Source organism: Babylonia areolata, chromosome 25 (genome assembly GCF_041734735.1).
Source record: "Babylonia areolata isolate BAREFJ2019XMU chromosome 25, ASM4173473v1, whole genome shotgun sequence".
NCBI classification, from domain to species: Eukaryota; Metazoa; Mollusca; class Gastropoda; order Neogastropoda; family Buccinidae; genus Babylonia; species Babylonia areolata.
The window spans coordinates 21922894-21938134 of record NC_134900.1 but is presented as its reverse complement, the minus strand read 5'-3'; the positions used below and the strand labels follow the sequence as shown (position 1 = coordinate 21938134).

Below are 15241 nucleotides of genomic sequence, written 5' to 3'. Positions count from 1 at the left end.
TTGTGATATACACTTAACCCAACAAAGGAGTGAAGAAGGAAAAAAAAGAAGAAAAAAAAGAAAAGGGTGATCGGGCAAACACACACACACACACACACACACACACACACACACACACACACACACACAAAACTTTATCTAGATCTATATGTGTGTTTGAAAACAAAAAAGGTGAAATGCCGGCAACGTGGGCTGCTTCCGATGGAATTGTTCCGTTTCAAGCATGCAGTTTTCAAATTCTATGAATACTCAATCTTGACGAAGAGCAGAAAAATCTATTTTGATCAGTAAATGTTAACAGGCCCACTGGTAACTCTAAATAAGAGGTCGCTTATTCATCAACAGGGTCAGTCAGTACATGAGATGTTTGAAGTTAAACATCAAGGATTTTACTGACCTGAGTAAGGAAGATGCTGCGTCAAACTAACTGCCCAAGCTACACCTTGTCTCAAAAGCCCACAATACGAGCAAACTGTTTCTACCGTCTGATGAGAGTAAATAAACAGCGGAGTTACACACCAGTTCTTTCAGGACAGTGAAAAAACAACGGGAATCCCCAAACCAAAAGTATGTGACAGTCTGCATTTCCAGAACTGTTCCATTTCATTTTATGTGAATTACTTTGTGACGTCAGTCATCCATGGCACGACCACTTGCATGTTAATTATACCAAACTGCCGCCCCTTTCGTGTTAACTGAACGGCCTATACTGCAACAGCTGCTTTTAGACAGGCAGCGAGCAACCCAACTATCCTTCGGAACCTCGAAACTTCGCTGTCTGCTAGGAGTTGCTTAGCATATTTGTAGGCCTACTTGGCCTCCGAACGATATGGAGAGTATCAGTATCAGTAGCTCAAGGTGGTGTCACTGCGTTCGGTCAAATCCATATACGCTACACCACATCTGCCAAGCAGATGCCTGACCAGCAGCGTAACCCAACGCGCTTAGTCATGCCTTGAGAACAGAACGTTAAAGATTATGTTACTGTTTAAAAAAAAACTGAATACACCTTTCAAAGCTAGGTATTGCGTGTTTTACAGACTTCCACGCTTGGACTACTATAAATAGACACATAGTTGGCAAAAGTTATAGTTGTCTTCCTTCGTGCATGCAGAATACGACGTGATGTGACTGAAATAAATTATTGTGCTTGGAAAATCGATTTTATGTATTTGTATGCTTGTTGGGGACACTTGTGCAGTTAGTTTTTATAGGCCTGTGCGCAAATCTCTTTCTGAATAAAAAAAAAAAAAAAAAAGTCAGCTGCCTTCTTCGCCTCCTGCCAACTTTATGTTATCGCGAATTATTGAGTGACTGAGGCACACTGTATTCCAAGATGTCCACCTCCGTCGATTCGTGTGGGGTCTGTCAAGTACAATTTCTGTTATGTTTATTCTAGTTAATATAGTAACATCTGTAAAATATTCGTATGCAGTAAACAGGTCGATGTTATAGTTAGCATCATTCTCAAATGTAAATAGTGTAAGACCTTCCCACTGAGCATAAAACACAAAAGCTTTTTTGTGCCTTAAGTCGCCGTGTTTTAAAATGTAATGTTTTAGATGAGCGAGATCTGTAAAAAGAAAATTATCTCCCAAAGTAATAATTAGTTTTCAGCCTATGTGTCGTCCCATTAACAGGCACATTGAGAGTTGTGTGTAAATGTAACTTCCACACAGAGCAAATGGAGTTCCATTTTCAGCGACAAAAATGTTAATGAACTGCTATTATTCTGTGTGTCAGTATGCCACATAAAAATGCTATGTGTCTAAAAAAGAAAATGTAACAGTAGCTTTTTGGTGAAAATATCTAAATCTATGGTGTGCCCTTCCCAGGGATGCAATATCATTGTGATTAGAATGTATGGAAAGAACTGATCATTTACTATAGTTGTGCTAAATTTGGTATCAACTAAGAATTTCGAGATAAAATGACAATGTTAAAATTGACCACGGACATACATACATACATACATACAGACAGACAGACAGACAGACAGAGAACCGAACACCAGATTGTTACATAGACTCACATTGTTTACACAAGTGAGTCAAAAATTGATTTTAAAAATCCTACAGTTAGTGGGGAAATGACACTATCAGTTGTAGCAGCAGTCTGATGAGAGAAAGAGAGAGGGGGGCGAGGGGGGATGATGGAAGGAGAGAGAGGGGGGGGAGGGATGGAGAGAGAGAGTTTCGCGTGAGTTATTTATGCCTTTGTCCTTTTCAATAAAGTGAACATTGTTTTTACGATTAGAATGACAATTCTAAACTTTACTTTGGGGTTTCTGTTGGCTGGTGTACGAAACTGCCGACATCATTAAAGCGATTTTAAGCAGAGGTGTCCAAATCTCTCCTGTCTTCTACAACGTCTACATGAAAGGGCTTGCAGACTTACATAACAATGGAGCAGCTCGGGGCTTACCCTTGCGGACGATGGCCTTGTCTTCGAAACTTCGAAAGATGCTCAAGGAAGAACTACAGCTACAGCCGTTCAGAAACAACAGAACAATATCGCCCAATTGTGCAAGGACATAGTATCTTCCATCAATCCAGCAAAAGAACTCTCAACAACAAAATTGCGAGTAAATCACCACCAGCTGTCTCATTCGACGGAATTCAGATCAAGAAAACTGACAGTTTACGCTGCCTAGGAATACAGTTTGACAGGATGCTGACCTTCAGAAAACACATTGAAAGCTCTGTTCTAAAATGCAAAAGGAGACTTTCAGATTAAGGGCATTGGCAGCCAAAGGCTTTGAACAACGCCATCTCTTCCGGCTATACCAATCACTCTTTCTCAGTGTGATCGACTGCGGACTAGCGCCAACAACACTCTCTCAAAGAAGCAACCTAAAGTTAGAAAGAATTCAAATTGAAGCTATGAGGCTGATCAAGGAACAACGAAAGACACTCCTACTGCGACCATGCGAAACCCGCTTGACCTTCTTTCAGTACAGGACCGAAACAAGTTAGAACAGGTAAAGACCTATTTCAGAGCATTAGAAATCCCTCAAAACTCACTGCATGATGCAGTCAAGGAAACAAAAGGCAGCCGTGTAGGACGCGGAAGATCATGGATGAGACAAGCAGAAGACACAATTCAGCTTGTATGCCAGCTACAAGACCTGAAAGAAACAAAAGAATTGGAGGAAAACCCTGAAAACATCAAACATCTCTTAAAAACACAATCATTTCACCCACCCTGGGAAGATATTGTCGGGAATGGCCAGAGGGCAGAACTGATGCAGAGGTGAGGCTATTCATAGAAGAAAACAATAAAGAGGACATTATCATAATATACACAGATGGCTCAGTCACCAAAGACCAATCCGGTTTGGGGTTCACTGCAATGCAAAACGGAAAAACAATTAGGGAAGAGAATGCCGCGTATAAAGTCACAACGTTCAGCCTGACTTTGGAAGTTAAGTTGTGACACATGCTCTCCGGTGGCTGTCATCTATTCGTGCGCCTGGAAATCAACATGCCATGATTCTGACATTGAACCTCCTACAAAAAATTAAAAGTGGAATGGGGAATCCAAAGTGGCATGGGGCAATGCGCATCTTTCAGATTCAAAAGCCTTCATGGATATACTGCTCCGGGTATGCAGGTGTTAAAGAAAATGAGCGAGCTGACATGCTTGCTGGGCAGCACAACAATGAGCGGTATACATCTGGGGAATTCTGAAATCCTAAGAAAACTGAAGGAGTACCTAAAAAAAAACAGGTACAAGGCCATCACACCATCGATCGCCTCGCAGAAAGAAAGACAGAGAGACGGAGCGGTTTAAGTCGAAAAATCTTTTCGTTTCATTTACTACGTTGTTGCCAGAAGAAAAGTAAAAGGGAGGGCGTGGTGAAGAGGTGAGGAGGGTGAAGATGTAAAGCTTGCACACGCGCGCATGAAAAATTGAGACGTATAAAAAAAATTATAATAAAATGTTTTTTCGAAAGCCATATCTTTATCAGAGTTCTTGAAATTAGCCAATACTTTTCCCTGTCTTCTCTCTTTTCACAGTGATTTTCAAATAAGGAGACACAGGCAGACAGACAGAGTGACAGACACATACAAACAGACACAGCTAGGCGGACAGAAAGATTGGATACAAAGAGAACAGTGCACACACACATAGATATACGCGCGCGCACGCACGCAAACACACACACACACACACACACACACTCTCTCTCTCTCTCTCTCATAGATAAGAGTGCCCAAACACACGCGCGCGCCCGTTAGCACGTACACACGCGCGTGCGGACAGGGATTGGGAAAGTGAAACAGACACAGGGGACAGACAAGGACAGACGGAGTAACAGAGTTAGAAACAAACTAGGGAGAAGGTGTCGACAGGAACTGAAGCAGTGCGGAACAAACAGTTTTTTGTTTTACCCTGGTGTGGAGACAAAGGGCCCTTCACTCCGGCCTTCTTTACGAGTTCCCAGCAGACAATCATGACGTGATTGAGAGCGTCCGAGAAGAGAAGAGGGAGATAGGTATGTGTGCATGTGTGGGTGGTGGGGGAAGGGGGAGATGTTTGGTGATGTGGTGTTTCGGTGATGTGGTGTTTCGGTGACGTGCTGTTTTGGTGATGTGCTGTTAAGTGATGTGGTATTTTGGTAATGTGCTGTCTAGTGATGTGCTGTTTGGTGAAGTGCTGTTTTGGTGATGTGCTGTTTGGTAATGTGCTGTCTAGTGATGTGGTGTTTGGTGATGTGCTGTTTTGGTGATGTGCTGTTTAGTGATGTGGTGTTTGGTGATGTGCTGTTTTGGTGATGTGCTGTTTAGTGATGTGCTATTTTGGTGATCTGCTGTGTTGTTGATGTGCTGTTTAGTGATGTGGTGTTTTGGTTATGTGCTGTTTGGTGATGCGAGGACTGGTTTCATGTCCTCCTTCACAGTAATGGATGTTTTTATATTTTTGTTTTTGTTTGTTGGTTGTTGTTTTGTTTTGTTTTGCTTTGTTGTTGTTTTCAAGGAAAGATTTTACGTCTTGGTGCCATCATTGGACATTAAATGTTGCCATGGTGGAACTATATTTAACAAATTTACTGTTTCGAGTGTAACGAGGTTTACTAGGAAGCTGAAAGTTGGGTCTGAAGTTCAGTGAAAAGCTATGGTTAAAGGTTCTATCGCCATTTACGGCCATCGTGGCAGTGATTTCATATTCACTGCGTCTCCGTCTCGGCAAAGTAAGGCGGGGCCCAATGCTCTCTTTCCGCCCAGACGTGAGACATACAAACAGGACTTACAGACCATCATTAACCTGCATGGACAAACAGCACTTACAGACCATCATTAACCTGGACGTACAAACAGCACTTGCAGACCGTCATTAACCTGGACGTACAAACAGCACTTACAGACCATCACTAACCTGGACGTACAAACAGCACGGACAGACCTTCACTAAACTGGACGTACAAACAGCACTTACGGACCATCATTAACCTGCATGTACAAACAGCACTTACAGACCGTCACTAACATGGACGTACAAACAGCACGGGCAGACCGTCACTAACCTGGACGTACAAACAGCACTTACAGACCGTCACTAACCTGGATGTACAAACAGCACTTACAGACCGTCACTAACCTGGACATACAAGCAGCACTTACAGACCGTCACTAAGCTGGACGTAGAAACAAGCACGGACAGACCGTCACTAACCTGGACGTACACACAGCACTTACAGACCATCACTAACCTGGACGTACAAAGAGTATGGACAGACCGTCACTAACCTGGACGTACACACAGCACTTACAGACCATCACTAACCTGGACGTACAAAGAGTATGGACATACCGTCACTAACCTGGACGTACAAAGAGTATGGACATACCGTCACTAACCTGGACGTACAAACAGCACGGACAGACTGTCACTAACCTGGACGTACAAACAGCACTTACAGACCGTCACTAACCTGGACGTACAAACAGCACGGACAGACTGTCACTAACCTGGACGTACAAACAGCACTTACAGACCGTCACTAACCTGGACGTACAAACAGCACGGACAGACCGTCACTAACCTGGACGTACAAACTGCACTTACAGACCGTCACTAACCTGGATGTACAAACAGCACTTACAGACCGTCACTAACCTGGACATACAAGCAGCACTTACAGACCGTCACTAACCTGGACGTACAAACAGCACGGGCAGACCGTCACTAACCAGCTGGACGTACAAAGAGCACTTACAGACCGTCACTAACCTGGACGTACAAAGAGTATGGACATACCGTCACTAACCGGGACATACAAACAGCACTTACACACCGTCACTAACCTAGACGTACAAACAGCACGTACAGACCATCACTAACATGGACGTACAAAGAACACTTACAGACCGTCACTAACCTGGACGTACAAACAGCACTTACAGACCGTCACTAACCTGAACGTACAAACAGCACTTACAGACCGTCACTAACCTGGACGTACAAACAGCACTTACAGACCGTCACTAACCTGAACGTACAAACAGCACTTACAGACTGTCACTAACCTGGACGTACAAACAGCACTTACAGACCGTCACTAACCTGAACGTACAAACAGCACTTACAGACCGTCACTAACCTGGACGTACAAACAGCACTTACACACCGTCACTAACCTAGACGTACAAACAGCACGTACAGACCATCACTAACCTGGACGTACACACAGCACTTGCAGACCGTCACTAACCTGGACGTACAAACAGCACGTACAGACCATCACTAACCTGGACGTAAAAATAGCACGGACAGACCTTCACTAAACTGGACGTACAAACAGCACTTACGGACCATCATTAACCTGCATGTACAAACAGCACTTACAGACCGTCACTAACCTAGACTTACAAACAGCACTTACAGACCATCACTAACCTGAACGTACAAACAGCACTTACAGACCGTCACTAACCTGGACGTACAAACAGCACTTACAGACCATCACTAACCTTAACGTACAAACAGCACTTACAGACCGTCACTAACCTGGACGTACAAACAGCACTCACAGACCATCATTAACCTGGACGGACAAACAGCACTTACAGACCATCACTAACCTGGACGTACAAAGAGTATGGACATACCGTCACAACCTGGACGTACAAACAGCACTTACAGACCGTCACTAACCTCGACGTACATACAGCACTTACACACCGTCACTAACCTGGACGTACAAACAGCACTTACAGACCGTCACTATCCTGGACGTTCAAACAGCACTTACAGACCGTCACTAACCTGGACGTACAAACAGCACGTACAGACCATCACTAACCTTAACGTACACACAGCACTTACAGACCGTCACTAACCTGGACGTGCAAACAGCACTTACACACCGTCACTAACCTGGACGTACAAACAGCACGGACAGACCGTCACTAACCTGGACGTACAAACAGCTCTTACAGACCGTCACTAACCTGGACGTACAAACAGCACTTACAGACCGTCACTAACCTGGATGTACAAAGAGCACGGGCAGACTGTTACTAACCTGAACGTACAAACAGCACTTACAGACCGTCACTAACCTGGACGTACAAACAGCACTTACAGACCGTCACTAACCTGGACGTACAAACAGCACGTACAGACCATCACTAACCTGGACGTACAAAGAGCACTTACAGACCGTCACTAACCTGGACGTACAAACAGTACGGACAGACTGTCACTAATCTGGACGTACAAACAGCACTTACAGACCGTCACTAACCTGGACGTACAAACAGCACTTACACACCGTCACTAACCTAGACGTACAAACAGCACGTACAGACCATCACTAACCTGGACGTACACACAGCACTTACAGACCGTCACTAAGCTGGACGTGCAAACAGCACTTACAGACCGTCACTAACCTGGACGTACAAACAGCACGGACAGACCGTCACTAACCTGGACGTAGAAACAAGCACGGACAGACCGTCACTAACCTGAACGTACAAACAGCACTTACAGACCGTCACTAACCTGGACGTACAAACAGCACGGACAGACCGTCACTAACCTGGACGTACAAACTGCACTTACAGACCGTCACTAACCTGGATGTACAAACAGCACTTACAGACCGTCACTAACCTGGACGTACAAACAGCACTTACAGACCGTCACTAACCTGGACGTACAAACAGCACGGACAGACCGTCACTAACCTGGACGTACAAACAGCTCTTACAGACCGTCACTAACCTGGACGTACAAACAGCACGGACAGACCGTCACTAACCTGGACGTACAAACAGCACGGACAGACCATCATTAACCTGGACGTACAAACAGCACGGACAGACCGTCACTAACCTGGACGTACAAACAGCACGTGCAGACCATCATTAACCTAGACGTACAAACAGCACGGACAGACCATCATTAACCTAGACGTACAAACAGCACGTGCAGACCATCATTAACCTAGACGTACAAACAGCACGGACAGACCATCATTAACCTGGACGTACAAACAGCACGGACAGACCGTCACCAGCAGCTCACCTCCAGTCTCTTCAGCATGGTGTCCTCCTGCTTGAGGAAGGTGTTGATGGCGATCACGATGCCTTCATAGCCGTGGTCCACCAATTTCACCTCTCCCGTCACCCCCTTCTGCTGTTGCACCATCACCACCAACACCACCACCACCACCAGCCAGCATCGGCTGTTGCTGTGACTGCTGAGAGCAGGCATGACCGTTCATCCGTCTGAGTGGTCTGTCCCAACGGTTCTTGTGCTGTGCTGTGGGACCAGCGCTCTTTTGCAGTAAAATGGGAAGCCAGTTGTTGTTCTGATGATCTAATTACGTGTTTTTATGGTATCGTTTTGTGTTGGTAGGCTGGGGTTTTTTTTTGTTTTTTTGTTTTTTTCCCCCTTAAGTCTACTGTTACACACTAATAATAATTGTTACTGTTCCTGCCTTTGATATGTTTTCTCTTGTACAAAATAAAAATCCCTTTTCCCCACACTGCTAATTTCACATATATTCTGTTTCGGTATTCTTTAAGACAGTATCGTCAGATTTTCACATGCATTTCGAGAGGCATGTCAAATGTTTTGCTCTATAATCTTTGAAAAAAATCTTTGAAATAAAACAGAATCCAATCAAACAATTACTTTTTTTTTATTGATAATCTTTGAACTTTTTTCATTCAGTTTATCTAAATATTCTGTAGTAAATTCAGCATGAAATATTTCCCTCATATTTTTTCAGCAACATACTATAATCACACACACACACACACACACACACACACATATATATATATATATATATATATATATATATATATATATATATATATATTATCAGTCTGGTCGAAACGATGATCGTATCTTTGCAAAAACCTGTTTCTTCCAGCACAAATCACTGAGTGCTAAAACTTGACGAGCCCGAAGTTCACCAGTTCTGAACTGTTTCTCTCCCCTTGGACATTTTCAGCTTGGGGAAACAGAAGGAAAACACTGTAGTCTTTTCCCGGTTCTGTTCTTGAAAAAAGTAGACGTTTCACTGAGAACTCCTCTGACCTATCCACTGGAACCCACAAGGAAGAACAGCCTCAACACAGGCATTCACACCGATGTGGAACACGCACAAGACAATTGACTGGAGCGCCTCAACAGTCTTCACAATACTCAAGGACAAGTGGAAGGAGACGGGAGCTCGTGAAGAGAACACACTGTCTTATTCTCCACGTGTCTACAGTGTCGGTGTTGTATTCAGTCGTCAGCGGGATGACATACGGTCCTGTTGTTGTCCCCCGATACTACAGGTCAGAGCTGACGGCACGAGCAAGACAGATGGGGAGGACTGTTGTTTGCATAAAAACCGGTCACACCCTCCTCCTGTTCTCCTTCACGTCACAGTCAGCGCACACTGTTCCCCTCTACAGCTTCCCCCCAGTCGTCAGAAGGCGTTTCTTTCTCAGTATTCAAACAGGACGTTTAATGACAACATGTCTTATTCCAAGACTTTTTTTAAACACGAGCACATTGGCTTTCCTTTTGAACCAGGCTCACTGGATTAAGAAGAAAGGGGTGGTTCCTGCCCATACCATATGGTTAATAGGAAAATACTGCAGGTGGCACAGGTTTCAAGTTTTATGTGTCAACATTTAAACTGGGGGCGGGGGGTAGGGGGGGGGGGGTAAATGTTAAGATGTCTTGCTTAAAAAAATCCATGTTTATGTAAAAGGATTTATGATTTATAATTTTTGCAGATGAACACGCTTTTTTTCTTCTGTGACATGTCGTCTTTTGGCAGAATTCCTGTCTTCTGTGACACGATTTCTGATTTCATAGTTGAAGAACTTGGCCCTGACGTATGCAGTGAACATAAGCTTCATTATACGACTTTGTACAGCTGACATTAGGGAATCATTCTGAACAGAAAAAAACCAAGATGTTAGGCAGGCTTGGACAGTCTTCGTTCTTCATTAAAAAAAAAAATCCAGTTCTAGTGACAACGCACACGTTCAAAACCTTTAAAATTTCACCTGATCATACTCGTGAAAGCATACATGTTCAGAACTTAAAAACAAAGTCCTTTATATTCAGCATTTAACAAAGATTTTACCGCCACCCGCACCCCAAGAGAGAGAGAGAGAGAGAATGACCCAGAATGTACAAGATAATGAAATAAAGAAACAAAACGAGTGTTCAGCTGTAAAGGTCTATTTTTTTTAACCCGTCTTTGGAGAAGGCATCTGTATTACAAAATTAATGAGCAGTCTTTTCCCTGAAGGATGTAAATATAGAACTGACTCAGTCCATACTTTTTTTCTGATTCAGTTCCGTATTCTGTCATATTCCACAGTTGTTGATAAAAACAAATTTCTCAGTTCGTCAACTGCCTACGAGTATGCGATACTGGCATTTAATCTGCAGACACTGATGAATTTAGTCATCCCATAAAAAGGGGTCCCTGGCCTGAATCGTCCTAAGCCATGAAGAAAAATGAACGAGCTGTCGACCAAGTACAACACCTCGAAACTTACAGACTGTGAACGTTGACTGAGACAACACAGACAGACTCTCCGAAACACTGCACAGACAATATCATTACAAATCTGAGACCACACACCATTACCAACAAACATCACTGGGGTGAACATTCCACGAGCGAAGAGACTTACCCGGACGGAATGAATCCTCCGAGTTCAAAACAATAGAGAACAACAGATGTACAGCAGACAGAAGAAGAGGGGCTGTTGCGGCATGTATTGTCGCCCCTGCATGGATTGTCGCCGGTGACAATACGTGCAGCCCTCACCGCACATAATTATTGTCTCCCCCCTGCACTGTTGAGTGAGAAGCTGTGACGTAACTATTCGCAGATAAGATCTCACACACACACACACACACACACACACATACACGCACACACTCACTCACACACAGTAACAGTGCCAAACCTGACCTTTTTCCAATACAACCCATCAACTCAACTTTTACTCCCACTTTTACGGTCGACTTCAAATCCCGAACCCACTGGGTGAGAAGTTGTGACGTAACTTTTATGACCCTGCGTGACGTTGTTGAAGTGCTGCTCCCTCGCAGATCAGAGAACACACACGCACGCACACGCACACACACGCACGCACGCACACGCACACACACGTACTCACTCACACACACACAGACAACGGCACGCACAAACACGCAAACATGCATACACACGCACACACATACACACACATACGCCAAATACATCTGCACATATTATTATACCACAACCTCTCCCACCACACACCCCTTTTACACAAGCACGAATGTTCTCTCAAACACACACGAAATACACGCACACGCATACAATCACACAAACAAACACACAACAGCATCATACGCGCGTGCGCACACGAACACACGCACACAACAACAACAGCAACAACAATTGTGCAGATGGGCGACAAAATGTGCAGTAAAGCTGCATGTATTGTAGCCGGCGACAATCCATGCGGGGGCGACAATACGTGCCGCAACAGAAGCAAGCCAGGCAGTGAGGACTTTGTAAAGGTCAGAAAAAGACGTGCGGGGCCAAGAATACAAATGAGCAAACGGAGGGGGTAGAGGGGACAGGGAGGGGGTCAGGATCGCGGGGACAGACAGGGGGAGAGACAAGAAGACGAAATATGGCGGGTGTTTCTGACACTCGTGACACGTGTCTGTCAAGTGGACGCACACACACACACACACACACACACGCACACACACACACACATAAAGGAGAGACAGATAAACTGGGCAGACTGAGAGATGGTAAGTGAAGGGATGAAGAGAGAGATAGGAAAAGAGAGACAGGGGGATCGGGCTGTTGGTGTGTAAGATCTATAACGACTGATGAAACGAGACCGCTGGAAGTTGAAGTTTGATCGGAGTTCCACCCTATGAGTGGGTGCCCCGAAAGAAATATGGTTTGTGTGTGTGCTGGCTATCTGGGCATGTGTGTGTGCGCGCGCGCGCGTTTATATAAGTGTATGTGTGTGTGTGTGCTTAAATATGAGTGTGTGGATTAGTGTGTGTGTAAAGCGTGTGTGCGCGCGCGGCGTGTGTGTGTGCTTATGAAAGTGTGTAACAGTATTAGTTGGGTTTGTGTGTGTGTGTGTGTGTGTGTGTGTGTGTGGTGCGAATGCACAGTAATGGGGCTGCATGAATAGGTTTGAGTGACAAATGAAAATAAAAGATATATTATTGCACCAAGGTAGAATGCCATAGGAAACCATAGGAAACCATCACATGCAAGCGGTGGCGGTGTTCGATGCCGCCGTCTTCAAAGACGTGAGAGTCGAGGGCCAGGGACAGGAACCATCTGTTGGACAGCTGGGTGTTGTTATTCTGTTATCAGAGTGATTAACTCGGATTTGGCCTCGAGTCGTGTTGTTCACCTTAATTTTCTGTTGATGCCTGTGTTGACTGCCCAGCTACCACTATGAGTGTCTTCAATGCCGCTGAATCAGTGAAAAAAAAAAGGTGTTTTGCTTCTCTCAGAAAATAGATGCCATTATTCAAATAATTTTCATCATTTCGTTCGTTCAGTCGTTCAATCTATCTCTCCTCCAGTCCTTACAATATTCAACGGACCATCTCTCTGTCTCTGTTTGTCTCTCTCTTATATTCGCAGTCTGTGCGGGCGCTCTTCTGTGTGTGTCAATGTGCCAGTGTGCGTGCGTGCGTGCGCGCTCGCGTGTGTGTATGTGTGTGTTTGCGTTCAATCGGTCCATATATCTATTAATTCAGTTCATACATACGCAAACACACACATACGCTCTCTCTCTCTCTCTCTCTCTCTCTCTCTCCCCATCCATGCCAGTATGTCAGTTTTGTGTATGACTGGTTCCTATCATTTAAAATTCATTGGAGGCAGAGAAATATCTATTAATTGTTACACAAAGATGGCATAGGTACAACCTGGCTAGATTCCGAACTAGAACCCTTGGCTTAAATGCTAGTAGAAAATGGTTTGAAGCAAGCAACGATAATGTGTGGAGGGACAAACAGTATTGAGGAAGAAATGCATTTTGTTTTTGACTGCCCGGCCTATACAGACATTCGCAGAGGATATAAATTATTCAGTGAACCAGCCGCACAAAGAAGAGATCTTATAGTAATACTCTCAACTGAACATGATGAAGCAATTGTGTCTTTCGCAAAATTTATTTCAGAAGCTAGCGATTTTCGCAGAAAGAATACCAGTATTTAGTTTTCCCTTCAGATACTAGTGGATAGGAGTGTGGAATGAGGGATTAAAGTTTGCTGGATCTGGTTAGCAGCCAGACAATGGATTAGGTGAAGTGCGTGATGATAAATGTATGTTGGTCTAAATGCGTGTGAATGTAAGAATGGTTGTGCGTCAGTGCGTACGAGTGTGGATGAACATATTTTTGTTCATTGTTGATTGTTTGCTTTTGGATAAGTGTCTTTATATCAACCAAACAATTTTTGGTCGATGCTTATCGGCAATATGTATTGTAAACCCTTTGCCAGTGGCAATAAAATCAGGTCAGTCTCTCTCTCTCTCTCCCCCCCCCATGCAGGGTTTGACAGACCACTTGGAAAGACACTCAAAGGATCAAACTATAAATATTTTTGGAAAGTCTCTCTTGAATTTGTGTTTTTTGTTCGATCTGTGTATTTTGAATGGGTATTGTGATGGTGACAAGGATGGGGAATTTACTTTTGCGTCAACACAAGGGTGCAGTGTTATTGACTATTTTCTTGTCCCTGAACACTTTTCCCATAACTGTAATATGACTGTAAGTGATTGTCTTGAATCCTGGCACCTTCCCATTGAAATGACCTGGCAAAATGGCATGAGGAAATCTGTTCAGAATCAGGATTATAGCACAGAAGAAAAAATTGTTTGGTGTGAAGAAAGTGCAGAAATGTTTACAGAGGAATTGAATTCTGATGAATTTAGAAAATGTCTTGATGATGCTTTCCAAATGTTGAACTTGGATGTGAATAGAAGTGTTGATATTTTTGTTGGAGCTATGTATAGTGCGGCTGCATGCATGGTGAGGATGGTTGGCAAAAGAAAGAAAAATTAGGATGAATGGTTTGATTTTGAGTGTGAACAGAAGAAAAAAGATGTGAAGAGATTGTTGAAAACATTTCAAAGGACACAAACAAAAGAAAAGAAGGATGAATTGAAAGAGCAATATGTTAAAGAACGATTAGTTTATGTAAAACTGAAACGAAAAAAGAAATGTGAATTTGAAGAAGAAAAAAATAAGAAGATTGAAGAGTTCTATTATGGACTCCAAGTCTTTTTGGTCAACAATTAGGACATTAAATAGAAAGGTAACAATATATAGTGAAATACGTATAAATCAGTGGTTCGAGCACTTTCGCAATGTTTTCAACATGTTTGATGATGGTTCAGATAATGATAATAATGACATTGGATCAGATGACTCTGAAGAGCCATTATTCAATGACCCAATTTCAAGAGAAGAAATTGTTAGCAGTATTAGAATTCTTAAAAGTGGGAAAACTGCAGGGTCAGATAGAATCTTAGGGGAGATGTTAAAACATTCCAGTTCACAGGTAACAGACTTTTTAGTTACTTTATTTAATAAGCTGTTTAATGAAGGTCTATTTCCAACAGACTGGGCTAAATCTATTATAATCCCTCTGCATAAGAAAGGTGATACCAATAATCCAGACAATTACCGTGGTGTTGCACTTACAAGTATTCTTGGTAAGGTCTACA

The 15241-nt window shown here is 43.5% G+C and overlaps 1 protein-coding gene across 4 annotated transcripts in view; it reads right to left on the bottom strand.

Moving 5' to 3' along the window:
• LOC143299790 (calcium-activated chloride channel regulator 1-like) overlaps positions 1–11192 on the bottom strand; it is a 104751-nt gene extending 93559 nt beyond the window's left edge. Inside the window, exons 1-2 of one of the 4 annotated variants that reach the window (XM_076613224.1) lie at positions 11166–11192; positions 8536–8772 (exon numbers count right to left, since the gene is read on the bottom strand). In XM_076613224.1, the coding sequence (XP_076469339.1) occupies positions 8536–8724 (189 nt within the window). In that variant the 5' untranslated portion in view covers positions 8725–8772; positions 11166–11192. The other 3 variants (XM_076613222.1, XM_076613225.1, XM_076613223.1) reach the window with 3 other exon arrangements.
• Between the last annotated feature and the right edge of the window lie 4049 nt (positions 11193–15241).